This window comes from Podarcis muralis, chromosome 14, assembly GCF_964188315.1.
Source record: "Podarcis muralis chromosome 14, rPodMur119.hap1.1, whole genome shotgun sequence".
In the NCBI taxonomy this organism is placed as follows: domain Eukaryota; kingdom Metazoa; phylum Chordata; class Lepidosauria; order Squamata; family Lacertidae; genus Podarcis; species Podarcis muralis.
Window position 1 is genome coordinate 54701650 of NC_135668.1, and position 26094 is coordinate 54727743.

General features: G+C 55.7%; 3 protein-coding genes across 5 annotated transcripts in view; 2 read left to right on the forward strand and 1 right to left on the reverse strand.

The window, feature by feature from the left end:
• The window catches only part of CORO7 (coronin 7), a 101244-nt gene extending 93896 nt beyond the window's left edge, over positions 1-7348 (forward strand). For both annotated transcript variants that reach the window (XM_077918753.1, XM_077918754.1), the window contains exons 21-28: positions 190-275; positions 1120-1258; positions 2142-2231; positions 2940-3056; positions 4225-4360; positions 5552-5643; positions 6133-6219; positions 6749-7348. In XM_077918753.1, coding sequence (XP_077774879.1) covers positions 190-275; positions 1120-1258; positions 2142-2231; positions 2940-3056; positions 4225-4360; positions 5552-5643; positions 6133-6219; positions 6749-6754 — 753 coding nt within the window. In that variant the 3' untranslated portion in view covers positions 6755-7348. The remainder of the gene's footprint in view (positions 1-189; positions 276-1119; positions 1259-2141; positions 2232-2939; positions 3057-4224; positions 4361-5551; positions 5644-6132; positions 6220-6748) is intronic.
• A 2991-nt stretch (positions 7349-10339) lies between these two features.
• PAM16 (presequence translocase associated motor 16) lies at positions 10340-15299 on the forward strand. Its single transcript, XM_077918756.1, has 5 exons — positions 10340-10507; positions 11368-11452; positions 12523-12659; positions 14444-14509; positions 15143-15299. The coding sequence occupies exons 1-5, from the start codon at positions 10505-10507 to the stop codon at positions 15233-15235; spliced, it is 384 nt and encodes a 127-aa protein (XP_077774882.1). The 5' UTR covers positions 10340-10504; the 3' UTR covers positions 15236-15299.
• A 1265-nt stretch (positions 15300-16564) lies between these two features.
• The window catches only part of GLIS2 (GLIS family zinc finger 2), a 29532-nt gene continuing 20002 nt past the window's right edge, over positions 16565-26094 (reverse strand). For both annotated transcript variants that reach the window (XM_028706547.2, XM_028706546.2), the window contains exons 2-7: positions 23558-23800; positions 23253-23434; positions 21933-22109; positions 21699-21832; positions 20770-20888; positions 16565-19693 (exon numbers count right to left, since the gene is read on the reverse strand). In XM_028706547.2, coding sequence (XP_028562380.2) covers positions 18924-19693; positions 20770-20888; positions 21699-21832; positions 21933-22109; positions 23253-23434; positions 23558-23726 — 1551 coding nt within the window. In that variant the 5' untranslated portion in view covers positions 23727-23800 and the 3' untranslated portion in view covers positions 16565-18923. The remainder of the gene's footprint in view (positions 19694-20769; positions 20889-21698; positions 21833-21932; positions 22110-23252; positions 23435-23557; positions 23801-26094) is intronic.

Genomic DNA, 26094 nt, shown 5'->3' on the forward strand with positions numbered 1-26094 from the left:
GTGTCAGGCAGTTTCCCAGGTTCCTACGAGGGAGGGCTTGGCGGAGAAGCAGGTGGCCTCACCCTGGGGAGAGTGCCAAGGGTCAGCCCTGGAGGGCCATGTTGGCAGCCCCTGTTTCCTGTCTTGGGGGGGAGGACCTAGAGAGAAGCCATGGCCCCTGCTCTCTGAGGCATCTGTCTCTCTTCACAGGAGGGCCCGGGGCCTGAAGGTGGACGGGGCGCTCGCATCGTCTGGGTATGCGGAGGCAAATACCTGCTAGTGTCGGGCTTTGACAGGTAATAATAATAATAATAATAATAATAATAATAATAATAATAATAATAATAATTTATTTATATCCTACCCTCCCCAGCCAAAGCCAGGCTCAGAGCGGCTAACAACACTAAAAGTAACACAGCATTCTAAAATCAATTCAGAATCAAATTAATGGCAACCATTGGGCTACAGTTCTATGAGGATTACAGAAGGAGAGAGTCAGACTGTGGCTTGGCCAAAGGCCTGGGGGAACAGCTCTGTCTTGCAGGCCCTGTGGAAAGATGTCAAGTCCCGCAGGGCCCTAGTCTCTTGTGACAGAGCGTTCCACCAGATCGTGGCCACGGCTGAAAAAGCCCTGGCTCTGGTTGAGGCCAGCCTAACCTCCCTGTGGCCCAGGATCTCCAAGATGTTTTTATTTGAAGACCGTAAGGTCCTCCATGGGACATACCAGGAGAGGCGGTCCCGTAGGAGGGTCCTAGGCCGTATAGGGCTTTAAAGGTTAAAACCAGCACCTTGAACCTGATCCTGTACTCCACCGGGAGCCAGTGCAGCTGGTAAAGCACCGGGTGAATGTGATCCCACGGCAAGGACCCCGTAAGGAGTCTCGCCGCGGCATTCTGCACCCGCTGGAGTTTCTGGGTCAGTCTCAAGGGCAGCCCCACGTGGAGTGAGTTACAATAATCCAGTCTGGAGGTGACCGTCGCATGGATCACAGTGGCTAGGTCAGGGCGAGAGAGATAAGGGGCCAACTGCTTAGCTTGGCGGAGATGAGAAAATGCCGGCTCCCCCCTCCTTCCAATGCTGCCTCCCAGGAGCCCCAGCTGGCCCCGATCCCAGCAGCATCTCTTCCTCCTCCTCCCGCAGCCGCAGCGAGCGACAGCTCTCCCTCCACCCGGCGGAGTCTCTGGGGCCACCGGTGGCCACGGTTGGCCTCGATGTCTCGCCATCCACCCTCATCCCCTTCTACGACGCAGACACCAGCGTGGTCTTCCTCACGGGCAAGGTGAGCGGGGTGGGTGGGCAGGGCCTGATCCTCCAGGAGCAGCAGCAGCAGAAATGGCCTGCAGGGTCAGGCCGGCGGGGGGGGGGGGAGAAGACCTAGAGCAACCGGGCAGACCTAGAGCATCTCTCTGGCTGACAGGAAAGGGGGGAAAGCGAGGAACTGGGGAGGGGGGCTGTTGTTTGTTGCTGAAGTCCGCAGTTGTTGCCCCCCACCAGGGGCTGGGCTGGGTGAGCAGCCTCGCTCTTTCCTTTTTCTCTTTCCTTTCCTTGCAATTGTTTTTATTTTCATTTCTAATATGCAACAAGAAATAACAACAAAGGGGGGAAATCAAAGCAAGAAGGGGAAGGAAGGAAGGATGAAAGGAAGGAAGGAAGGAAGGAAGGAAGGAAGGAAGGAAGGAAGGAAGGAAGGAAGGAAGGCAGGCAGGCCTTGAGGAGAGAGGAGGGAGTGGGTGGAATTTCCAAAAACAGCATTATATGTCCAGACGGTGGCCCTTCATAAGCACATGAGCCAAGGAGCTTTTTCCATAGGAGCCTCGACGGAAGGGTGGCTTCAACGCATTTGCTTAAATGGATCCCAAACTTTAGAAAACCCGTTCTTTGTTTTTCGGGTAGCACAGGGCCTATTTTGTCAACTTTCCAGATCTGGGGGTGGGAAGAGTCATGCCAGCCTCCTGGCGCTGAGTCCCGGAGGGGCTTGGCCACCATGAGGCTGGCTGGGTGAGCAGCTTCTTCTGACCCTGAGGCCAGCCCAGGCACCCCTTTTCTCGGTACCTTCCCTGCCCCCATTCCTTCTGACTTGGATCCCAGACCGCCCCCCCTTGCTCAGGGAAGGCAGGCCGCCCCCCGCCCTTCAAAGCCTCTCCTCTCTGCCACATGTTTAGGGTGATACCAGGGTGTACATCTACGAGGTGGTCCCAGAGGCACCCTTCTTCCTGGAGTGCAACAGCTTCCCGTCCTCTGACCCCCATAAGGTAAGGTGGCAGCGGTGCGGGGGGAGGGGGGGGATCTGGGCAGCAGTTATGTCCCTGGGAGAGATGGAGCCACGTGCAGTAAGGGAAGTCACCCCCCTTTGCCCCGGGGGGTCTTTGTTCAATTCAGTCCACCTCTCTGGCCTTTCCTCTGCAGCCATGAGGGCTATGGCTTGGTTCCTTTAAAAAAGGAAAGAATGTGGATTTGCAAGATTTGGAGGTGAGGAGAAAATGCCCGCAGAGCAGCTGTCAGCAAAATCTCCTGGCTCAAGTGGGGAGGACCCCTGAATTTGGAGTGGGGGCCAGGGAAACGCAGGGGTGGGAGACAGAATGAGCAGGAATCCAGCAGCCTCTTGAGCTGTTACTGGGAATGCCAAGGGGAACGGGCATCAGTCCCTGTGACAAACCAGAACTGCATCCTTTGGGGCAGTGAAGTTCCAGGGGGCTGACTCCTCCTCTCTGCCCCCTTATCTGGTCTGCAAAACCTGCTTCTGGTCTGCCCTCTTGTGGTTGTTCTGGGTAGAGCACTTGTGGAATTACTAGAGTAACAACCCAAAGGGTTGAGTGCGAATTGGCGCGTGGTGGGTGCCCAGATGTGCCCCCTGCTTCACTTCCAAAGACCCTGGGAGGCACAGAGAGCATTGCTGTGGCCTTGCAGCCGCGCTCTGGGAAAGGTGTCCCCGCAAGGTCCTGACCTCTTGACCTCTGCAGGGCTACCAGTTCCTGCCCAAGACGGAGTGTGATGTTCGGGAGGTGGAGATTGCCAGAGCCCTGCGCCTCCGCCAGACCTCCATTGAGCCCGTGGCCTTCCGGGTGCCCCGGGTGAAGGTAGGGTACTGGGCCTCTGGGCCCTTGGTCTCTGGCAGGGGAGGAGGAGGGAAGGCTCAGACTATAGAGGCAGCACCACAAAAGGTCTTGTCACCCTCTCCAAACAATGCCATGCCCCTTTGCCCTGCCCACCCCCAGCCACAATGCCACCCCAAGCTGGCATCTCTGCAAGCTTCCCAGAGTGACCCTGCTCCTTTTCGGAACAGGCCCAGCCGGGCGAGTATTCGCAGCAGGACCTGAGTGTCTCAGCGTCCATCGCTGGCCAGGGACCAAAAGGAAGAGAGACAAATTACTCCACTCCTAGCCATCCCAGCTAGGAGCAACCCAGAGCCTTCTCCTCCTCCTCCTCCAGGAATTTGCAAAATCCTCTTTTAAAGCCATCTAGCTTGGTAGGCATCCCTGCCTCTTGTGGGAGGGAGTTCCACAGATTCAGGGCAGATAAAAGGAAGGACTGCTTCACCTGGCACACATAAGGCAGGAGCTGATAATGCAGGTGAGCTGCGCACAGGTGAGCTGCAAGCAAGCTGCCGGCCAGCTCTGTGGAGGCTCCTTTTATTGACACAATATGCAAACCCAGGCAGATACATTTTGGGCTGTGACCTTTACACATCTTCCAGTCCCGAGATCATGGGGTGGTACAAAGCTGTTTTGGCACCTGTTTCCACCGTGTCATTTCCCCCTTGCACAGTGTATGATGAAGGAGACAAAGGTCACAGACAGGACACCGCAGACTACTGAGATGGCAAGAGGTTAGACAGGGCAAGATGTTCAGACAGCTGTGGTTTTATCTGTGAGGGGGAGTGTGCCCCGCACCCCAAGGTCACGCGTGGAGGTAGCTGAGGCTGCCCGCGGGCAGGGAGTGTGCTCCTCACCCAGCAATCATTCCTACACACAGGGAAACTATGGAAGCAGCTGCCCCAGGAGGCATTGGTGGCCCCCCAACCTGGATGGCTTTAAGCAGCCCTCCCCTCCATGATTTTGTCTCGTCCTCTTTTAAAGTCAGGGGTCATCATCGCCATCTCCGGTGGGAGGGAGTTCCACAGGTTAGGCTCTGCACACGAATGAATCCTTTCTCTCTCCCGAACCTTCCCACCATGTGGGGTGCGCAGGCTGAGTGACCCATGGACTGATGCCCTCCGTGCTCCTGTCCTGCCCCTTCTCCCCACAGAAAGAGTTCTTCCAGGACGACCTCTATCCTCCCACGGAGGTGCGGTGGGAACCAGCCCTGTCGGCCGCTGCCTGGCTGGGCGGCTCTGACGGTCAGCACCGCAAGGTCAGCCTCCGGCCGAAAGACATGACCCCAGGTAGGTGGCAGGGGGGCGAGGGGGAGCGCATCAGTGGGGGGGGGCTGCTGTTGCAGAGAGTTCGGGGTTTATAGAATCGTAGAGCTGGAAAGAGACCCCTAGAGTCATCTATTTATTTATTTTAATTTTATTGGAAGTTTTATTTACAACATAACATAAACCCCCCACCCCCAATACAGAAATCCACCCTCATTAGACGTGAACATAACATACAACAAGCATAACATACAACAATACAAACAACCAAATAAAAGACTTCCTTTATCCTGTATCTGGCCTCCTTATTTACTTCTTATAAGATGTTTCTTTTATGAACAATTATTAAGATTTTTCTAATTATAACTTAAATATCCACAAAGTCTCCTGCAGACATTAATCAAAACAAGTCCAGGTATGTATTTTAGGGCGCTGTTTTGTGAAGTATTCTCTGCATTTCCCCCATGCTTTTTGAAATTCTTGTCTAGTGTGATCTCTCATTGCCTCTGTTAATCTAGCCAGTTCAATATACTCTAACAGTTTGTCTTGCCATTCCTTTTTTGTTGGCACAATTTCTTTTTTCCACTTTTTAGCAATTAGGATCCTTGCCGCTCCTGTGGCCTAGAGGAATATTTTCTGATCTTCTCTTGCTATACCTGTGTCTGTTATCCCTAGTAGAAAAGCTTCTGTATTTTTCATAAAGTTATACTTAAACATTTTTTTTTAAGCTTGTCATATACTATATTCCAGAAGCTTTTGGTTTTTTCACAGGTCCACCAAACATGTATAAGTATCCCCTCTGTTTTACCACACCTCCAGCACAGATTTGTTTTTGTCATATACATTTTAGCTATTTTGGTAGGTATTAAGTACCATGTATAAAACATCTTGATTAGATTTTCCCTCAGTACTTCACAGGCAGTAAATTTCCAGTTCTTTCTCCATAGTTCTTCCCAGAGAAGCCCTAGAGTCATCTAGTCCCCCCCCCCCTTCCAGTGCAGGAATCACAGCCAAAGCATCCCTGGCAGTTGGCCACCTGAGCTCTGCTTAAAGACCTCCAAGGAAGCTCAGTGAAAGGTTTCCCCTCTGGCCATGGAAAGGCCTTTCCTGTGTTGGAGAGACCCCAGGTGGGTTTGTGGCTGAGGAAAGGGCCCCCTGGCGATCTGCCTCCAGGCCCCTTCAGCCGCTGACCTGCCATGCCACCTCTTTCCGCAGTGAGCGAAGCCCCAAAGGAGGCTCCCAGCCGGAAATACGTGCCGTCCTCTGTCTACCTGGAAGAGAAGTCAGACGAGCAGAAGAAGGAGGAGGTGAGGACCCTGCGGGGCTGGCAGCTCTGGCTTGGGGGGCAGGGGAAGGAGGGGAGGGGGCTGGCAAGCTCTCCCTGATGCCCACGGCTGTGGCACTGGGGGGGCAAGGCAAATGCAACCTGGGGAGGCACCTCAGACTCAGCAACTGCATCTCCCGTCCAAAAGACCACGGAGCGGGTGAGAGGCAGTGTGGCATAGTGGTTAGTGTCCGGCTGGGAGAGACGAGGGTTCAGATCCCCACTTGGTGGTGAAGAACGCAAGGTGACCTCTCAGCCGAGCCTTCCTCACAGGGTTGTTGGGCGGATCAGAGGGGGAGAAGGAGACCCACGGCTGCCCTCTTGAGCTCCTCAGGGAGAAAAAGGAGGGATAGAAATGCGCCCAACAGAGAAGTGTTGTGGGGGCACCATGAGGAGGGGGAAGGTCTTGGGGGTGGCAGACGCATCAGCCCTTCTCGTGCCCACATCCTGGCAATGGTTGGCTCCCCTGCAGCTCCTGAATGCCATGGTGGCCAAGCTGGGCAACCGAGACGACCCCCTGCCTCAGGACGCCTTCGAAGGAGTGGATGAAGAGGAGTGGGTAAGAGCTGGGCAGGAGCCCCCCAGAAGCGCCATGCCCCGGGGGAAGAGAGCCGTGCCAGTCCGCCTGTGCCCATCCTGGTGCCTTAGGGCTGCTTCTGCCCCCAGCTCTGCGCTGTAACCCACCAGGGGGCTCTGCTGGAGTTGTGGTCCAAAAGGCACCCGCTGGGAGTTCTATGAGGGAGGGGGGCACTCTGATCTGATCCTCCGCAGCTTTGTTCCCCCTCCATAGCTGTCATCTTTTCCCTTTTCTTGCGAGGAATCCTATTCGGTATAAGGGAATTTCCTTTAAAAAAAGGAAATGTTGACAGCTATGTCCCCCTCCCCATGCCAGGGCTGGGCGGGGTGGGGGGGCTGGTGGTCTCTGGGGTATATCCCGTGTCCCTTCCCCTCTCAAGTTGGCAAGGGTGGTCTTGTGGGCAGGGGTGCCCTTCCCAGCACCCCCAGCGCAAGAGATGCCCCAGAGCAGTGGCCAGTCTGGCTTCTCCCATCCATCCATCCCTCCTCTCTCTCCCTCTCCTGCTCCGTAGGACTAACGGTGGACGCTTCGACCAGGGACCACACGCAGTGGCCTTACTGCCCGAATGACCCCCTGCAGCCACCCTCTCCTCCGTGGACTGGAGGGTGCCCAGACCTCAGGCCCCCCTGGGAGGAGCCGGCTGACTTCCAGGCTCCTCTTCCCCCCCTCTGCGCCAACACTGCCACCCTGGGTTGGGCCACCGCCTGCCCACGCCTCGACGAAGATGCCAAGGAGATCCTGCCCGCTGAATCTTCCTTCCTCCCCCTGGACCCTCCTTCGTCTGGGCTGCTGCCCCGCTTCCTGCCCCCCAGGCAGACGTTTGCGTCGGCTTCCACGTTGACAGTCTGACTGGCACTTCTGGCTGCTGAGCCCAGGTCGACTTTTGGACCTGCCGTGTGCCTGCCAGGCCCCCAGCCCCTCTGGAGGGCCCATCCACGAGGGACGTGTGGCTTTGGGGGTCTCCAAACTCGTTCGGGAGCGGAGGAAGGCTGCTTGGGAGGCTCCTTCTGCCCCCTGCAGCTCTAGGGTTGCCTCACCAGGCTTGTCCTCGGAGCAAAGCTCGCCTTCTGTGTCTGCCTTGCCAGTGTAACTTTAAAGAATGTCGATTTCAGCTCTTTTGCCTCTTGTGTCTGTTATTCAAAACACCAGCCTTCTCCCCAAAGCGACTCTTCTCCCCGCCTAGAGGGATGGAGAGCACCTGTCCCAGCCTGGTAGACCTTTCTGCACCTCGGAACGGGTGCCTTACAGACCCTGGTTCTCCCTTGCAGACTTTCAGGCCGGTGGGCTGTGGCTTCTGTGCCTGGGAAAAGGGGTGCCACTCTCCCAGGGGAAAACCTCTTCTCACTTCTCCATGACAGCAAATGCCTGCCTTCCTTAGTTCCTGTGCACTGCTGCCCTTGGGCCTGATCCAGCAGGGCTTTTCTTATGATCCAAGTCCAGAAGCAGCTGGGTCAGGTCAAGAAAGAAGTCAGGCTCGGGAATTCTGGGTTTTTCCAGTGACAAATCCTGGGCTCGTCCACGCAGGAGATTCCTGTGGGTTTGAAGCCCCTCGTGCCTCAATTCCTTTTGGGGTTGCCCCATGATCTCCTCCTCTAACAGCTGCTCTTCACCCCCATTAAATTCAGATTCATCCCAATCCAGGAATAACTGGACAAGAAATTTAAATCCACTATAAATGTGCATGTAAGAGGACTGCACGCACACTGGAGCACATTGTAAGCATGGTTTTTTTCCCACCTGGGGACAGTCCTCGCCTGTCTGTACTTTCTATACTTTCATTTTGCTCCTGTCCTTCCAAAGCATGGGTAGGGAAACTAAGGCCTGGGGGCCGGATCCGGCCCAATCACCTTCTCAATCCAGCCCGCAAATGTTCCAGGAATCAGCGTGTTTTTACATGAGTAGAATGTGTCCTTTTATTTAAAATGCATCTCTGGGTTATTTGTGGGGCATAGGAATTCGTTCATATTTTTTTCCAAAATATAGTCTGCCCCCCCCCACAAGGTCTGAGGGACAGTGGGCCTGCCCCCTGCTGAAAAAGTTTGCTGACCCCTGTTCCAAAGGGTGCAGCGTTTGCATCAAAACAGCTCTTTTTCTGCTTTTGCTTTAGTGCAAAGCAGCCGTATTAAACATAAAATTTGCCCTTGTGGTTAGAGGAGTCAAGAAAGGAAAAACCATGATAAAAGAAAAAGCTTTCCCACGACAAAGCAGAGCCTCCTTTGTTCTCTCTTTTGGAAGTGGACGGGGCAGCTTCCCCCTATATTCCACCCAAAAGCCTTTTCCTTTAGCTGTGTCCTCGGTTGACCTTGTGGGTATGCGCTTGGGGGGGGGGGACTGATGGGTCCAGCCGCAACACACACATTTTCAACCTACTCCAAATCCCCAAACCATGAAACGCGGTTGAGACTGGTTGCGCAGTTCCACGTACAATTTTGATTTCTTAAAGGTAAGCAAAGACCTGCAAAGGCCCCAGGTGTCCAGAACTTGGGGAGGGTGGGAAAGCGCCATTCAAGAGGAAGGGATGACTGCCCAAAGGGCACCAGTGCAACCCAGCCAGCACCACCCACGGAGGAGAGAGAAAGGTCCCAGGAAGGACTGGCTGGCGCGGTGGGAAACTGGGCGCTGGACTGCTGGACGGGGCTGCCTGCTCTGCTCTGACTGCAGCCAGGCCCCTCGGAGACTCGGACGTTGTTCCCTGAAGAAAATGCCACCTTTTGCTGCGCCTGCTAGTCCGGCGCCACCGGCAGAGTTGCCACCTTAATATTATTATTATTATATTTCTTCTTTTTTATTATACATTTTTATTGGGTTTTTTTACATATCATTTTCAACAATCATTCAACATAATTTCTTATATTATACAATGTTTTAGACTTCCGTCAACAACCTCTGATGATTTTCCGTTCTTTATCACTTATTCTGCATTTCTTAATTTCTCTATTACTCTTAATTATCATTAACTAATAATTCTCCTCATAGTCTTTCTTGCAATATTTCAGATAGTCCTTACAAAACTTCTTACAGTCCTACTAGCGTAATCTGTTCATCACAATTACTTTTCAAATAGTTTGTATATTTACTCCAGTCTTCTAAGAATCTCTGGTCCCACAGGTTTCGAATCCTTTCTGTTAATTTATCCAGTTCTGCATAGTCCATGAATTTCATCCACCATTCTTCTATCGTTGGTAATTCTTCTTGCTTCCATTTTTGTGCCAATAATATTCTGGCTGCCGTCATTGCATATAAAAACAACTTACAGTCCTGTCTATTAATATCATCTCCTACAATGTCAAGTAAAAATGCTTCTGGTTTCTTAATAAATGTATATTTCAACATCTTTTTCATCTCATTATATATCATTTCCCATAAGTTTTCCACTTTTTTACATTCCCACCCTCTGCTCCTGTGCTTTTAACAGCTTCATCCCGTCCCCGCTGCATGCATGGCAGGGGCTGGACTAGATGGCCTCTGGGTGCCCCTCCCAAGTACGCACTTCCATGGCTCCAGCTCCTCATACGGTGGGGGGGGTGGACTCTCCTTCGCGAGTCCACCTTTCTTAAAGGTAAGCAAAGACCTGCAAAGGCCCCAGGTGTCCAGAACTTGGGGAGGGTGGGAAAGCGCCATTCAAGAGGAAGGGATGACTGCCCAAAGGGCACCAGTGCAACCCAGCCAGCACCACCCACGGAGGAGAGAGAAAGGTCCCAGGAAGGACTGGCTGGCGCGGTGGGAAACTGGGCGCTGGACTGCTGGACGGGGCTGCCTGCTCTGCTCTGACTGCAGCCAGGCCCCTCGGAGACTCGGACGACTTCTTTGGAGGTCTTTAAGCAGAGGCTTGACAACCATATGTCAGGAGTGCTCTGATGGTGTTTCCTGCTTGGCAGGGGGTTGGACTCGATGGCCCTTGTGGTCTATTCCAACTCTATGATTCTATGATTCTATGAGAGGCTTTCAGAAAGAGGCCGCCTGCCAGGCATGCTTTAGCCGCGGTTCCTGCGTCGAGGGGCTGGACTAGATGGCCACTGGGTGACCCTTCCTTCCAACTCGGCAGGGATCCCGGCATTGCGCGCGCCTCCCGGCCGCCAGGGGCCGCCCTCCACCCCGGGGTGGCGCTCCAGGCCCCAAGGCCGCTACGGGGTCCGCTTCCGGTCGCGAAGGCGGAAGGGGCCTCTCCATCCGGCCCGGCTCGTCTCTATGGTGCCCTCCTTCCCCGGGAGCCGCCGGATCATCTCGCCCTTGGGCCGCCCAAGGAGGGAAGGAGGGAGGGAGAGGCATGGTGAGTCGGGGGGGGGGCGGAGAGGGGGTAGGGAGGGGGGGTCCGGGAGCCCCTCGCCCGCCCCCCCTCGGGAAAGGGACCCAGGCGTCCGAGCAGTGCGCCCCGCCCCCGCTCAGCCCCACACGGAGGGGACCCTCGTGGCCTCCCCAGATCCCTCCCGCCTCCCTGGCCCCCGCCCCCTCCCTCGGAGCCCCAGGAAGGGACCCAGGCGTCCGGGGCTCCCTTTGCCCCCCCCCCCCCGCCGCCTCCGTTTTGCTTCTGTTAATTCCATTTGCTTCCCGTTGCCCAGAGAGAGACTTGGCGCCTCTCGAGTCTCTGGACCCCGGGGTCGCGGGTTCGAGCCCCACGTGGGGCGGAAATGTGTCAGGGGGCTGAACTAGATGACCCCCGGGGTCCCTTGATGTGCGTGCAGCGTGAGCCCACCCCCCTACTTTGCCCTCCGTCCCTCCTTCCTTCCTCACCTCCCTGGCCAGGGCTGAGCGAAGTCTCCAGCCTCCTGGGCCTCCTCTTCCTCCCCCCTCCCCCGCCCCGTGACCAGGGCTTCTTCCTCTGGGGCCACCCCCACCCTAAGGACCCGCCCCCCCCCCGGAGAGAGAACTTCAGGTCCCCACTAAGTGCCCCCCTTCCCGCAGCTTCCTGGCATCCCCATTCGGGGTTGGGGTGGGCCTTGCGCTGCCCCCCAAACGCCGAGCAGAGAGGCTTGGGGCGGGGGCTCAGTGGCCGTTGCCATCCGAGCACTGAAGGGGGCTGGTTCCCAAGGGCAGGAGCAAGCTGGTCAAGTGAGTGGCACAGCAACAAAGCAGGAAGGGGTGGCAACTGCCTGGCAAGTGCCCTGACCCTGGTGACTCTTTCCTTGGCAGGCCAAGTACCTGGCGCAGATCGTCCTCGTAGGGGTGCAGGTGGTGGGCAGAGCCTTTGCCCGGGCGCTGCGGCAGGAGTTCGCAGGTGAGTGTGTTAATGGAGAAATCTGAGGACTCCCTTGGACAAAAAACAAGGACACCAGCCAGGAATACCAGAGCAAAAGAGCAGCCAGGACGCTTGGTCTTTATTGAAGACTGTCGCGACAGGACTCCCACCTGCCACCAGGTGGAACGAGATGGAAGCCCCAACAAAAGAGCCCCCAAACTTTTATTAGCTGCTAATCCCCATGTTACACCCCCCCCCCAAACTACATCACGGTTACATCATGAAAGGGGAGGTCTGGTGGCAGTAATGTGAGTATCCTGGACCCTGCCCCATGGTTCTCCTTGCCCTCCACCAAACACCCATCAAGTGTAACAAAAGAGATATTTACATTTCCCAGTTTCCCAGCCAAGTTCATCCCACCCTTTTGTCTTCATCTGGGTTTGTTATTTCTGGAACGGCTACCGGTCTGGCACTCAGGTATCAGGAATTATCACTCAGGCAGAGGGGCTGCTGAGCTCACATGTCTATATGAATTTCCGAAGTTTTCCTAGTGAGCCAGTACATAGATACATTGATCAGTGAATTCTTACATTTGGCATTGTGCAGCAGAGGCCCTTTGAATAGATAGGAAGAAACTGTGGTGAAGTGTTTTGCGGGGACAAATCACAAAAGTCACAAAAGTGATTGTGCTGATTTTGGTAGTGGGCTGCATGTGCATGATATCTGCTGGAGGGGCAAACCCCCTAAAACCTATGCATAAATTCTTGCAACAAGTGCCATGTGGTTGCCCCTTCTCCTCTGCCATGCTTCTTGGGGGGGGCGGGGGGGGGAGAGACGCTGTGGGCTGCCTCTCTTGCTCCCAGGTGCTTCGTTGACCTGGCGCAATGTGGCCCGTGGCTTTCCCTGTGGGGGGTCCCAAGTAGCTGTCACTGACGTCTCCCAAGTTCTGGGTCGGCCAACGCCAGCCTTGTGACCCTGGGCTGGGCAGCTCCCAAGGACAGCCCAGCTGGCAAGGCCACCCTGAGCCCGTTTGCGTCATGAGCACTGCCAGCCCCGCTGTCCAGAGTGGGGGAACCGAGAGGGGTAACCGAGGCCCTCTTTCCAAGCAGCCAGCCAAGCAGCGGCAGACGCGCGAGGGCGCTCAGGGCCTCAGTCGGAAGCAGCCTCCAGCATCTCTGGCCTCAGCCTGCAGGAGGCCCAGCAGATCCTCAACGTCTGCAAGCTCAACCCAGAGGACATTCAGAAGGTAAATACCAACTTTTCAGGCTTGCTGGGGAGAGTACAAGGCTCATTCCTTGGTGATTGAGACCCACAATTCTGCTTTCAGAGCTTTTGTATAGGGATACAGGAAACTGTTCTACTGCAATGCGCTCTACGTAGGGCTACCTTTGAAGGTGATCCGGAAACTACAATTAATCCACAATGTGGCAGCTAGATTGGTGACTGGGAGTGGCCACCAGGACCATATAACACCGGTCCTGAAAGACCTACACTGGCTCCCAGTACGTTTCCAAGCACAATTCAAAGTGTTGGTGCTGATCTTGAAAGCCCTAAACGGCCTCGGTCCTGTATACCTGAAGGAGCATCTCCACCCCCATCGTTCAGCCCAGACACTGAGGTCTAGCTCCAAGGGCCTTCTGGTGGTTCCCTCCCTGCGAGAAGTGAAGTTACAGGGAACCAGGCAGAGGGCCTTCTCAGTGGTGGCACCCGCCCTGTGGAACACCCTCTTGTCAGATGTCAAGGAAATAAACAACTATCTGACTCTTAGAAGACATCTGAAGGCAGCCCTGTTTAGGGAAGTTTTTGATGTTTGATTGCTTTATTATTAATAATAATTCTGTTTTGAGCTGCCCCGAGTGGCTGGGGAAACCCAGCCAGATGGGCAGGGTATAAAGAATAAATAATAGTAGTAATAATAATAATAATAATAATAATAATAATAATAATAATAATTTATACCAAGTCAGATCATTGGTCCACCGAGCTCAGAGTCAGTAGAGCATGAGACAGATTTTAATCTCAGGGTTGTTTGAGCACCACATTGAGCAGAAAGATTCCTGCACCGCAAGGGGTTTCGGCTCCCAACTCTACAATTCTATGAATGTGTCCCACTGACAGACCACAGCGGCTCTCCAGGATTTCAGGCCGGAGTCTCTCCCAGCCCGACCTGGAGATGCCAGTGAGATTGAACCAGGGACCTTGCAGCCTTCTCCCATGTGGGCATTCGTGTTCCTTTGGGTCCCCCGGTCCCTGTGGAAACCTCACGAGGCACATTGGGAAGCAGGATTTCTCATAGGGCTAGAACTTAGTGGCTGATCCCAAAGCTGAGTCTCTTCACAACTGAGCCATGCAGCCTTCCTGCAGATGTTGCTTGTTTATTCCTTGGATTTATATCCCAGCATTTTTATTCCAAGGAGCTAGAGGTGGCCTGCATGGTTCTCCCCTCCCCCCCCCCTATTTAATCCACGCACCAACCCTGTGAGGTGGGTTGGGCTGAGAGGCAGTAGCCCAGTCACCCAGGGAGCTTCTGTGGCCAGAATGGGGATTCGAACCATGGTCTCCCAGGTCCCTGCCTGACACTCTTAAGCCCTACTCCACCCCTGGCCAGGATGGCTGCAACTGATGGGAGCCCAAGTCCAGCAACATCAAGAAGGGCTGTGGATCAGTGGAACTCCCTGCCACAAGTCACCCCATGGCTTAGGTAGCTTCAAAAGATATTAATTAAAACTCACAGAGGAGGAAATGGCCACCCGTGCTTATTAGCCATGACAGTTAAATGGTACCTCCACCTGCAGAGACCAGGGGGTGGAGTGCATGGCGGGGGCAGGGGGTCTTGTTTGTGGGCTCCCTGGAGGCCTCTAGCCAGCCAGCGAGGGGAGCAGAACGCTGGCCCTTTCCTTCCAGTCCAGCTGGGCTGCTCTCCTACTTCCCTTGGTCCACTGTTTTTCCCAGAGCGTGGCAGGGACGGGGCAATTAATCGTGCCGCTGGGCAGTTTGGTCATGCGCGTATTGTTTGCTTTTCCTTGGCAGAACTACGAGCATTTATTCAAGGTGAACGACAAATCCGTGGGGGGTTCTTTCTACCTGCAGTCCAAGGTGAGTTGGGGAGGTGGAACTGTGCTGGTGCCCCCTCCCCCTAGGAAGCCACAGGAAACTGCTCCTTCCCCTCACACGTAGAAGTTTGTATATATTTCTATTAATGATTATTATTTTTAAAGATTGTGATTTCCCCCTATGTTTTTAGCTGTTCTTGTTTTATCTGCAAGCTGCCACGAGTCCCTGTCAGGGATTATCATCATCTATAATAATACAATAAGATTGTGCTTTCAGGGCTGGCAGTCCCTTAGGTGGAGGGGATACAATTAAGAGGCTTTCCTCCCTTTCTTGTAGCTTATTGGCAAGCTGAGCATCATTTTCAGAGATCCAAACTTACCCAAAATACATAAAATGCAGTGTGTCCTAAGTGTCAGCCTGAGCGACCTCTGCCCTGTGCCCACTTCCTTCTAGCCAAGCCCCTCATTTCCTTGGGGTTCCCAGAGATCAAAGAGGCCCCAAAGCCGGGATTTCCTCCTCCACCCCTTTTCCTTGCTTGCTCCTGAGCTGTTTTCAAAGCCCTCTGGCGGATGCCCTTGGCACAGCCGCTGCCCTCGCCCTCTGTGTGTGTTGGCCTCCTGCCGTCTTTTTGGAGCAACAGCAGCAGTTTCTGAGTGCCAAGTCTGTGCCCTGCAGGTGGTGAGAGCCAAGGAGCGCCTGGACGAAGAGCTGCGGATCCAGTCGCAGCAACGGCGAGAACAAGACGCAGAGCGCAAGCCAGACACGTAGCAGAGCCCACTCCCACCGGCCTCCCCCTCTAAAGTATAGCTAGCCAATAAATTGCCCTTGTGTAGCTTGGTGCTCTCGGCCTCGCAGTCTGTTGCCAGGGGGTGACTGGGGGGTGCAGAATGCAGCACCAGGGTGGGACCCACGGCAGGGGCTGGAGTGTCCCTCCTTCCCAGGAGTGGCTTCTCTGGCCAAGCAACAAACCTGCAATCTGCTTCCCAAAGCTTTCAGAGAGGCATTTGCCCAGACAGCTTGTTGCTCTCTGAAGAGTAGCCAGGCCTGTGGACTGACTGCAGTCGTCACCCGACTGCTAAGTCAGGGGCCCCCAAACAGGCCCGAGAGACTGCGCTGCGCGGCTGCCCACTTCCGGGTCAGAGAAGCACCGGAAATAGCTGGTGCACATGCGCGTTATTTCCAGTGCACATCCAGGTCGGAGGAGGCCCGCACACATGCACAGAAGTGATTTCTGGTGCTCCTCCGACGCAGGTGTGCCAGAAGTAGCGTGTTCGCACTTGTATGGGCACGTGCTCCCTCACCCTCCGGCCCACTGCACAATCAGCCCGAGGCGCGGCAAGTTTGCTGACCCCTGTGCTAAGTTCTGCACTCGCTGCTGCGTCAGAAGCATGCTGAACTGCCTGTGGGAGCCTGCAGGCAATTCCTAGGCAGCTCATCCCAACGCCTCACTTCTCTCCCGCAACTCCTCGCAGGCAGAAGGCCCCAGGCTCCATCCCTGGCCTGCCCTGGCAGAACTGGGAAAGGGCCTCCTCCTGATACCTTGGGCAGCTGCTGCCAGTTAGGGTTGACCGTGGAAGGGGAGCTCCAGTTTCAATCACACCTGGCCGCTGAGGGTGCTGGGAGTCCTTTTGCAGGGGAGCACAGGCACTTGTCCCTGATGCAGACAGTTCTCAGTTAGACGTGGCCAGGGCCTGTCTTCCTTGTCAGGAAGCAGCTTCCCTGAGGGCGGCAGAGGCAGGACGCAGGAAGCCATGCGCTGCTCCAGGAGGCAGGATCTGCTGTACCTTCAGTGCCAGAGTTTTGGTTTGGCTGAGCATGCAGAGCCCAGCTCTGTGTGTGTGTTGGTGTGCATGAAGTGCGCATTTAATGGAGCGTGTTTGTGATACTGTGTGTGCAGACCAGGGTTTCCCAAATATGGGTCTCCGGTTGTTTTTGGACCACAGTTCCCATCATCCCTGACCACTTGTGCTGCTAGCCACGGATGATGGGAATTGTAGTCCCACAACTGCCGGAGACCCACATTTAGTGTGTGTACAGACGTATATCCCGTCCTCCTGCCCCACCCTCCCCAGGAGACAGACAGCAGGCAGCGCCGGGCAAAGTGTCAAGATCCACTTTTATTATTTCCGTCATAGTAGCCATCCTCTTGTCGCAGAGGCCTGGGTCGTAGCTTATCTCTTCCTGTCGTCAACTATGCTAACAGTGATGGAGGCAAGAGGGGCGGGGCGAAATCCAACAGAAACTACAATCGAAAGGCACTTAGAAACGGCTTAAAATACTGGCGGCCTGGAGTGAGCGACAACAGACGACGGGGAAGGAAACGGACACGTTCACCGGCTCGCAGGCCTGGTCAGTCAGCAAGGCGTGCTGGGTCAGGATCAGGCCCCGGGGCGCATGGGGCTCTGTGCATGTCCGGCCCTGTGCTCAGCCTTCTTCCACTGCGTGGCTGGGAGGCCAGCTCCCCTCGGCTGAGCGGCAGTGTGTGGTCCCAGGCGCCCCGGGCAGCGCTAGGGGGGCCTGGTGCAGGGCCTCCCCCCTGCCAGCACCTGCAGGGGGGGGGGTGCGTCAGAGGAAGGGGCAGCAGCAGGCCCAGGGAGCCTGCCTGCGTGGAAGCCCAGAGCAGGGGTCCCGCTGAAACAGCGGCGTGGAGAGGTATGTGGGGACCCCCTTGTACGGGGAGACTGGAGCGAAAAGCAGAGGGACCCCTCCAAATTAGGGAGGGCAGTCAAGGTGAAGTGGGCTCCTTCAGCAAAGAAGCGGGCGCTTGGGGGGAGAAGCAGGGGGCCTTCCTGCTGCTGCTGGGACGGGCAGCAAGGGTCCCCCCCCATCAGAAACCAAGATGCACAAACGAGAATAAGTGTGGCTTTCACAGCTGCCCCAGTCAGGAGGCCGGAGCAGTGCCCCATTTGCAGTGGGTCCCTCCAGCCTCTACAGAAGACCCCCTTCTGGCCCTGTGAGTCAGCCCCCAGCCTCAGCCAATGGGTGTGACTGGCAACCCCTCAGGTCTTGCTCCTCTTGGCTCTTTTGCCAATAGGACGGGTTTGTGCTGCTAATATTGGCCCCATCCCACTGCCAGACCCAATTGGGGACTGCTTGGCTTCCTGCCCCCCCCCCCAACAAAGCAGGTATATTGTCTGAGCAATCCTTACAACAGCCCTGTTGGGTGGGACAGTTTGACGACAGACCCATTCTGCAGGTGGAGACAGGGGCATTAAAGGACTGGGCAGCCTTTGCTGGAGGTGAGATGCAGTCTCCATCCCTCCTGGTTTCTGCTCCTCTCCCCTGCATTGGTGCCCGGACGTGGGGGGGGGGGAGTCCTGTTCCTCAGATCCTGGGGCCTTCCCAACCCCTCCTGTCTCCAAGGGAGGGAGGGGGCTCCCTGGACCCTCTGCCTTGGGGGCAAGCTGTGTCTCCAGAGGGCTTTTCCTGGAGGAAGCACAAACCAGCCAACCTCCCTGCTCCTTCTGGGCCCCATCTATCAACACAGATCTTGGCCAGAGGAAACTGATGGGGGAGATGTCCTTGCCTGCTGGGGAGCTGGGGGGGGGGGCTCTTGGGTGGGAGAAGAACCAAGGAAGGCTTGTCAGCTGCTGTCCCCACGCAAGGCCATCTCAGGCCGGGAGATTTGCAGGTCAGCTTTGAAACATCCGGAACGGCTAATAGGGGGAAGTGAATATTTCAGTTCCTCCACGTCAGTTGGGGGGGGGGGAGGCAGAAGAAGGGCTGGTGAGCGGCACAGCCGTTGGGTGTGCCTTGTCAGTCGGGGGGTTGGGGGCTGAGCCAGGAAAAGGCCTGGCTGCTTTTGTTCAGTAAGAGAGATGGAGGCAGCTGAACCCCAGGGGGGGGCAGCACCTCTAATCTCAGCTGGGGGGGGGGCTCTCCTTCCCTGAACAGCAGCCAAGTGCTGGAAGCGGAAGACCCCCGAGCCAACAGGTACAGAGGGGAGGCCAGTAGACTGGGGGTGTGGAGGGGCTGGCAGCAGAGAAGCCGGCATGTCGGGGGGCGCTAAGAGGCGCTCTGGCATGAGATGGAGAGAGAAAGAGCCAGCGCCCTCCTTTTCTGTATGCAGAGGGCGAAGGCCCTGGACCCGCTGCAGGGACCACAAAGGGTCCTCTAGGCCAACCCCGCGATGCCTGTGTGGAGGTAGCTGAGGGGGGCCAGAAGGGGGGGGTCACGGCTGCTGCTCAGGGAAATGCTGCTTATTGCTTTGTTCAGGAGAGCCAGGCTCCTCCGTCGTGGGTGTCCAGGAAGCCGAGGGGATTGGCCAGCCCCAGCAGCCATAGCGGGGGGGGGGGAGAGATGGGGTGTGTGTGTGTCTGGTGGGTGGGGGAAGAGAGGGGGGCACCTTTCGGCGCAGGCCAGAAGCTCCTCCAGAGCTGCCTGGGGTCCTCTGCTGGCCACGGCCGGTCCCAGATTCCCCCCATCCCCCGTCCTTGGTGTGGGTCGCCACCCCCCTTCAGTTCACCACAGCTTGCTTCAGCAACACGGAGCCTGTGGGGATGACCACCCAACCAGGCGGCAGGCCATCCGAGCTGCCCGCCGAGTTCATGCCGGTGGAGAGGTCTAGGGCGCCCCCCGCAGGCAGCAGCGAGAGGCCCTCTGCGCCTGCCCGGCCCCGCTCAGTCCTCCCGCTGGCTTCCTTGCAGCTCTGCGGCGGCCCCTGCCCACCCCCGCCGCCTTTGCCTGGCCGGGCCACGCTCCTCTCGGGCAGGGCCTTGGCGGAGGCGGCCCCCGCCAGCAAGGAGACGACGGGCAGCCCCAGGCTGCTGGCAGCGAAGGGCGAGGCGAGGAGGGGGTTCTTGGCCAGGTTGAGGGGCGCCAGGACGGGGCTGTGGAGGCCGGCCAGCCCCCCGCAGGCCAGGGCGCTGAGGTCCAGTGGGGCGGGGGCCAGCGGGAGGGGCAGGCCGTGGCTGCCAAAGAGGGCGGCGGGGTTGGGGATGATGATCTGCGCCCCGTTGAGGTAAGGCACATCCGCGGGGGCCGCCAGGGAGGGCTTGGGGGTCGGCTGCAGCTGCAGCAGCTCCTGCTGCTCGTGCGAGATGAAGTGGCCGTGCGCCTTGATGTGCTTGCGCAGGGAGCTGGGGTCTGTGTAGCGCTTGTGGCAGCCGGGCATCTTGCAGTAGTAGGGCTTGTCCACGTAGTGCGTGCGGGTGTGCTTGAAGCGGTCGCTCGAGTTGGAGTAGCGCTTGCTGCAGCCTTCGTAGGGGCAGATGTAGGGCTTCTCGCCTGCGGGGGGAGGAAGGGACACGCAGGATATTAAGGGAAAGGCTTCCCTGAAACCAGCAATCAAAATTTGCACCTCTTGAGAACAAGTGAAGGTGCCAGGATGGAGCCTGGCAATGCCACCGTTTTGTGCCCCCTTCATCCTTCAATAGATCGCAAAGAGCTGGCCCAGAAAGCACTCTAAACTAGAGCTTTCCAAACTGTGTGTCGTGACACGTTAGTGTGTTGGTTGCAGTGTTTAGGTGTGTCAACACTAACGCTCCTCACACTCCTCCCAGGGCTGGAAAGGGGTTTAACCTCCAGTTTTCTAGTACAGTCAAACCTCAGATGTCAAACGTAATCTGTCCCAGAAGCCCGTTCGACTTCCGAGACACGACTTCTGATTGGTTGCAAGAGCTTATTGTAATCAACTGTTTGGGTTCCAAAAAATTCCGCATTTACTTCCGGGTTTTTGGCGTTCGGGAGCCGAAATGTTCGAAAACGGAGCCATTCGAGAACCAAGGTTTGACTGTAAAACTGAATTGCTGTGTCGCGAAATGATGCACGTCTACAAAGCGTGTCACCAACATTCAAAGTCTGGAAATCTCTGCTCCAAACTGTGGCACACTCCAAACTATAGATGGCAGTCTCTAGTTGACAGCCACCAGCATCTCAGATCCCCCCAGGGAAAGCGGGCAGGGAGACTTGGAAGTCAGAGCTTTAGGAACATAATTCTGCATTGCAGGAGGTTGGGCTAGATGACTCCCCATGCTTCAGTTCTAGGATTCTATAGGAACATGAGAGTCGGGCTCTTCTCCCAGCGGCCACCCAAATCCCTGTGGGAAGCCAGCAATCAGGATTGGAGCACGAGAGCAGCTCTCCCCTCCTGTGGTTTCCAGCAACTGATATTCAGAAGCATCGTCGCTCCAGCTAATAGTCTTCCATAGCCCTCTCCTCCTCCATGAACTTTCCCAATCTTCCTGGAAAGCTTTGTCATCCGTCTGTCCCCCGCAAGGCAGCTGCTCTGCTCAGAAGGGACACCTGGACTCTGCCCGAGGGGCTTGCAAAAGTGCGCCCACCTCCCCGGCCTCAAGACTCACCTGTGTGGGAGCGGTTGTGGATCTTCAGGTTTTCCAGCCGAGAGAAGCTCTTGTTGCAGGTGGGGCAGCGGTGGGGCTTTTCATTGGTGTGCGTGCGGATGTGGATCAGCATCTTGTACCTGGGGAGGGAAGGAAAGAGCCCGTCAAGATGGGGGGGGGGGGAGGAGGAGAGCAGAGACTTCTTCCCAGAGTGCTTTCAACAGGGGCAAAGAATCTGCGGCTGCCATGGTCACCCCGACTGTTGGCGCTGCAGACTGCTGGGGCGAGTCCAGAGCCAAAAAGGCGGGGAGGTGCCCCAGGCTCCCCACCCCCTGCTTGGCCACTCCTGAGGCTCTGTGTCCCTCCCCACAGCCAGAGGGCTGCGGGGGGGGGGAGGGGAGAGAGAGAGAGACAGCATCCTCTAAGAAGGAGGCCCCAAACCAAGGCGGCTTCCTCCTTTCTTTGGAAAGTTCCCAAAGGCTGTCCTGTAGGGAAGGGGCACCGCTGGCAGCAGCCTGGCCCTGGGGATCCACCCTCCAAGAACCACGGAGTTAATAAAGGGCTTTGCACCCCTACCCCCATGCCAACCAAAATGGGCAGCCTGACTTGCAAGTTCTCCCAAAGTCTCAAAGGGGAGCCTTGTCTCTTCACAAGCCAAGCAAATTTGGGGAGCTCAGACACGAGGGATTTTGCTGCCCCCTCCCTTCTGAGTCACGGGTAGCCAATGTGGTGACCATCCAAGGCGCTGTCAGCCTGCAGCTTGCACCCGCCGCCAGCAATGCCAGAAGCTGCTTGGATGTCTGCTCAGCACAGCTCTACGGGAGATGCTGCTCTCCGTCTCGCTCCTCCGCCTGCTGCGCATGGTCCCTGGGAAGCCTGCAAGCCCCTTGAAGGAGGGTCAGAGGTCTCTCCCACTCCCCAGATGCCTGGGCAGCGAGCAGTTGGCTTACCTGGCGTTGAAGCCCCTTCCGTGGCGAGCGCAGCCCTCCCAGTGGCAGCAGTAGCCGGCGTCCTTCTCGGGCTTCACGTGGAAGTCGTTGACGTGGTCCACGAGGTCTTGCAGCAGGTCAAAGGGCTGGTTGCACTGGAGAAGCAAGAAGCAGAGGAGGGAGGGGCTTCAGCCTCAGCAGAGACCAGCAGGGCCCTGGAGGGAGAGGCACCCCCACCCCAAAGGCACTGCTCACCTTTGACCACCGGCACACCAGCTGCTTCTGCAGGGGCATCTCTGGGGAGAGGCGCTTCTCTTTGGGGGGCCCCAGGAAGGCTGAGGCAGGCAGGTGCAAGGCACCCCCCGAGTTGAGGGGCAGGAAGAACTGGAAGGAGCTGCGGAGGCCATCGATGTAGCGCAGGGACTGGAGGTCCTGGGGGACGAGAGAGGGGGGTGGTTGGAAAGGAACAGAAATGTCCCCTGCATTTTTCTGGCAATGCAGAGGACTTGATGGTCTGGCTCACAAAGCCTGGAAATGCTGGGATGGCGGACAATGGATTGAGGAGGAATCTTGACAAGACAAAAGTACTGTTTGGGGGACAGGAGGCGGGCAGGTGTGGAGGACTCCCTGGCCCTTAATGGGGCAACTGTGCACCTGAAGGACCAGGTGCGCAGCCTGGGAGTCATTTTGGACTCTCAGCTGTCCATGGAGGCGCAGGTCAGTTCTGTGTCCATGGCGGCTGTTTATCAGCTCCATCTGGTGCGCAGGCTGAGACTCTCCCAGCTGCAGACTGTCTCACCAGAGTGGTGCATGCTCTGGTTATCTCCCGCTTGGACTACTGCCATGCGCTGTACATGGTGGTACTTTTGAAGGTGACCCGGAAACTACAACTAATCCAGAATGCGGCAGCTAGATTGGTGACTGGGAGCGGCTGCCAAGACAATAGAACACTGGTCCTGAAAGACCTACATAGGCTCCCAGTACGTTTCCGAGCACAATTCAAAGTGTTGGTGCTGACCTTTAAAGCCCTAAACGGCCTTGGTCCTGTATACCTGAAGGAGCATCTCCACCCCCAATGTTCAGCCTAGACACTGAGGTCCAGCTTCGAGGGCCTTCTGGCGGTTCCCTCACTGTGAGAAGCCAAGTTACAGGGAACCAGGCAGAGGGCCTTCTCGGTGTTTCCACCTGCCCTGTGCAATGCCCTTCCATCAGATGTCAAGGAAATAAACAACTATCTGAATTTTAGAAGACTTCTGAAGGCAGCCCTGTTTAGGGAAGTTTTTGATGTTTGATGTTTTATTTCTTTATTATTAATAATAATAATACAGTGGTACCTTGGGTTAAGAACTTAAACAAATTGATTGAAATACAACTTAAAAACACAATTAAAATACAACATTAAAACACAGCCTCGTTTCAATGGAAACTCAAATCAAAAACTTTTGGGGGGATGAAAACGTCAAGTCTTCACCAGGGCTAACTATCCAGAGTGGTCCTACATGGGCCAGAATAGGGGACACATCCCTTGCGCAGGACCCTGGGGCACAGCAACCTCCTCTGCCCCCAGCAACTCACCCGCAGGGCGGAGGAGCTCACCAACTCCCCGCTGCTCTGCCTGTCAGGGGAGAGCGAGGCGCGGCCCCCGCCGGGGGAGTCCAAGCCTGGAGGAGGAGGAGGAGAGAGGCTCAGGTCGATGGTGGGGGTGGAGGAGAAGCGGGTGTCCCTCTTGTCGTGGCATTTGGGGTGCAACTGGAGGCCTGCAAAGGAGGGGGAGAGATGCAATGAAGAAGCTCCAACCTACATCTCCCCTGCCCCGCCCCAGTTCCATGACCCCAGCAGAGCCTCCCTTCGCATCTGCCCCCCACCCCTCGGCCACTCACCGTCGAGTGGGGAATGAGGCGAGTCGGGGCTGCTGTCCTCCCGGATCCGGAAGTCCTGGCGGAAGGATCGGGGCCTGGAGCTGCCCAGGGTCTGGTCGCCCTTGGCTTGTGCCGCCTGGAGCTTGGAGATGCTCAGCTTGAGGTCCAGCGGCTCCTCGAGGGAATGCATGGCGAGTGGCCAGGGAGAAGGCCACTCTTGTCAATTGGGGAGGGGGGGGAGGATGTTTCGAGGGGCTCCTCAACCTGGTATATCAGAGAGAGAGAAAGAGAGGGTAAGGAAAAGGAGGGGACATTTTACCATATGTGGTGGGATTGTAATAAAATTTTAAAAAATTGGGAAATGATATACAATGAATCGAAGAAAATGTCCCATCTAACATTTGCTAAGAAACCCGAAGCATTTCTGTTAGGGATTGTAGGGAAAGACCTGCCAAGGAAGTTGGAAAATGTCTTCATGTATGCGACAACGGCAGCGAGAGTCTTAATAGCGCAAGGATGGAAGAACGAGGAAACCCCGACTAAAGAACTATGGCAAGAGAAACTGATGGACTATGCGAACTGGCAAAATTGACACACAAATTACGGGACAAGGATAACTGTGACTTTAAAGATACATGCGAACCTTTTACAAAGTATTTAAAGAAGCAACAAAGTGAACTGGACTCCTTGGCAGGCTTTGACCTGCCCTGCGCCAGCAGTTGCACTACAGAATGGTCCCGCTGGGCATCAGGAAAGGAAATATGCAGATTGGACTCTCAGTGGAGGTTTTTAAAGCCCATTATGTGGGAGAAAAGCAATGACAAACCTAGACAGCATCTTAAAAAGCAGAGACATCACCTTGCCAACAAAGGTCCGTCTAGTTAAAGCTATGGTTTTCCCAGTAGTGATGTATGGAAGTGAGAGCTGGACCACAAAGAGGGCTGATCGCCGAAGAATTTATGCTTTTGAATTCTGGTGCTGGAGGAGACTCTTGAGAGTCCCATGGACTGCGAGAAGATCAAACGTATCCATCCTGAAGGAAATCAGCCCTGAGTGCTCACTGGAAGGACAGATCCTGAAGCTGAGGCTCCAAGACTTTGGCCACCTCATGAGAAGAGAAGACTCCCTGGAAAAGACCCTGATGTTGGGAAAGATGGAGGGCACAAGGAGAAGGGGACGACGGAGGACGAGATGGTGGGACAGTGTTCTTGAAGCTACCGAGTGCCTGGCGTGCTCTGGTCCATGGGGTCACGAAGAGTCGGACACGACTAAACAACAACCATGTGGGTTTGTGGCTCCCCAGAACTGGCCAGCAGGGGGCAGCAGCTGCTCCAGGAAAGGCTGGCAGAGGGCATCGGTCACAGGGCTCCCCACCACCACCAGCAGGGAACAAAGTCGCTCTGCCCCTCCCCTCGAGGCTGGCAGATCAAAGAGTCACAAGGGAGGCTGCCTCCCTTGTCTTGCTGTGGGCCCCAAACTTCGCTTCTTCCTTCCCTCCCAGGTCTTAAAAAAATGTCTGCACAAAGACCTTGGCACAACCGGAGTGTTTTTGCCCCATGCGGGCACCAGGAGATGTGATGGGTGCCTCCTTCTGGTCTGGAGACCTCCTGCCAGCTGCTCACCTGGGGGGCAGGGCAAAGGGGGGGGGACTTTCGCTCCAGTTTCTGCCTGGGACTTTCAGCAGACACAGCCAGAGCCCACCCCCACAGGTAACCAGCCACGCAAATTGTTTACTGGTGAGGCAAGGCGGGCGGGGGGTGGGTGCCTTTCAGCCTCTCCCGTCCAATTTCCCTGTAACAGTTTATCCACTCACACTTGCCATCTCTTGGCATCAATATCCATTTCAATTAGAACCACAGTTTTCAAATTAAATAAGAAACGCTGCTCTCATGGGTGACAGGCAATGTGTGATTTGGGAGGGCGACAATTTTTAATCTCGCCGTTTTCATCGCAGTAGGACTTGTATAGCACTTATTTAGGAAAGTGTATCATTACACATGTGCAGAGTGCCACTATCTGCTCCTGGGGGGATCAATTATTTTGTGGGAAATTGGGGAGGGGGGGAGATTGAAAAATTGGGAAACACATTTTCCAGCCCAATTTTTATGTGGTTCCCCACCCCCCAACAGGCCTTCACCTCTGTAGCTGCAGTTATGCTTTTGGGCTGGGTGGTGCAGAGGATATTGACAGAAATACCCTATCTGTAAATTCATGGGAGTGTAAATTGTATGTGGGGCAGGAAAGGGTGTGGAAATTTGGGGAGGGGGGGTCTTTTAAAAAAAAAAAAATGCTTGACATTCGTATTGAGAGGAATGCCCCAGTAGCCCTGGTGGAAGACTACTGCTTCATGAAGGCAAGTTATTTCCATTCAATTGAGGCGCCAATAAACACCCCAATTCCACAAATTCACATTAATGCCGTTTATCAAATAATCTGAGTTAGAAATAACGGTGTTGCCTTCAACACTCAGGTGAATGCTCTGTGGGGTTAGGGTGTTTCCCCTCCTTCTTGCACCCCCTAAATCTGTGCTGGGTCCTGCTTGTGGGTCTCCCATTGAG

What these genes read in the sequence shown, in the direction of transcription:
- PAM16 (XM_077918756.1), top strand. An exon ending in ACCCAGAGGACATTCAGAAG is followed by an intron (nt 12,660 to 14,443) that starts GTAAATACCAAC and finishes TTTCCTTGGCAG; the next exon opens with AACTACGAGCATTTATTCAA. An exon ending in CTTTCTACCTGCAGTCCAAG is followed by an intron (nt 14,510 to 15,142) that starts GTGAGTTGGGGA and finishes TGTGCCCTGCAG; the next exon opens with GTGGTGAGAGCCAAGGAGCG.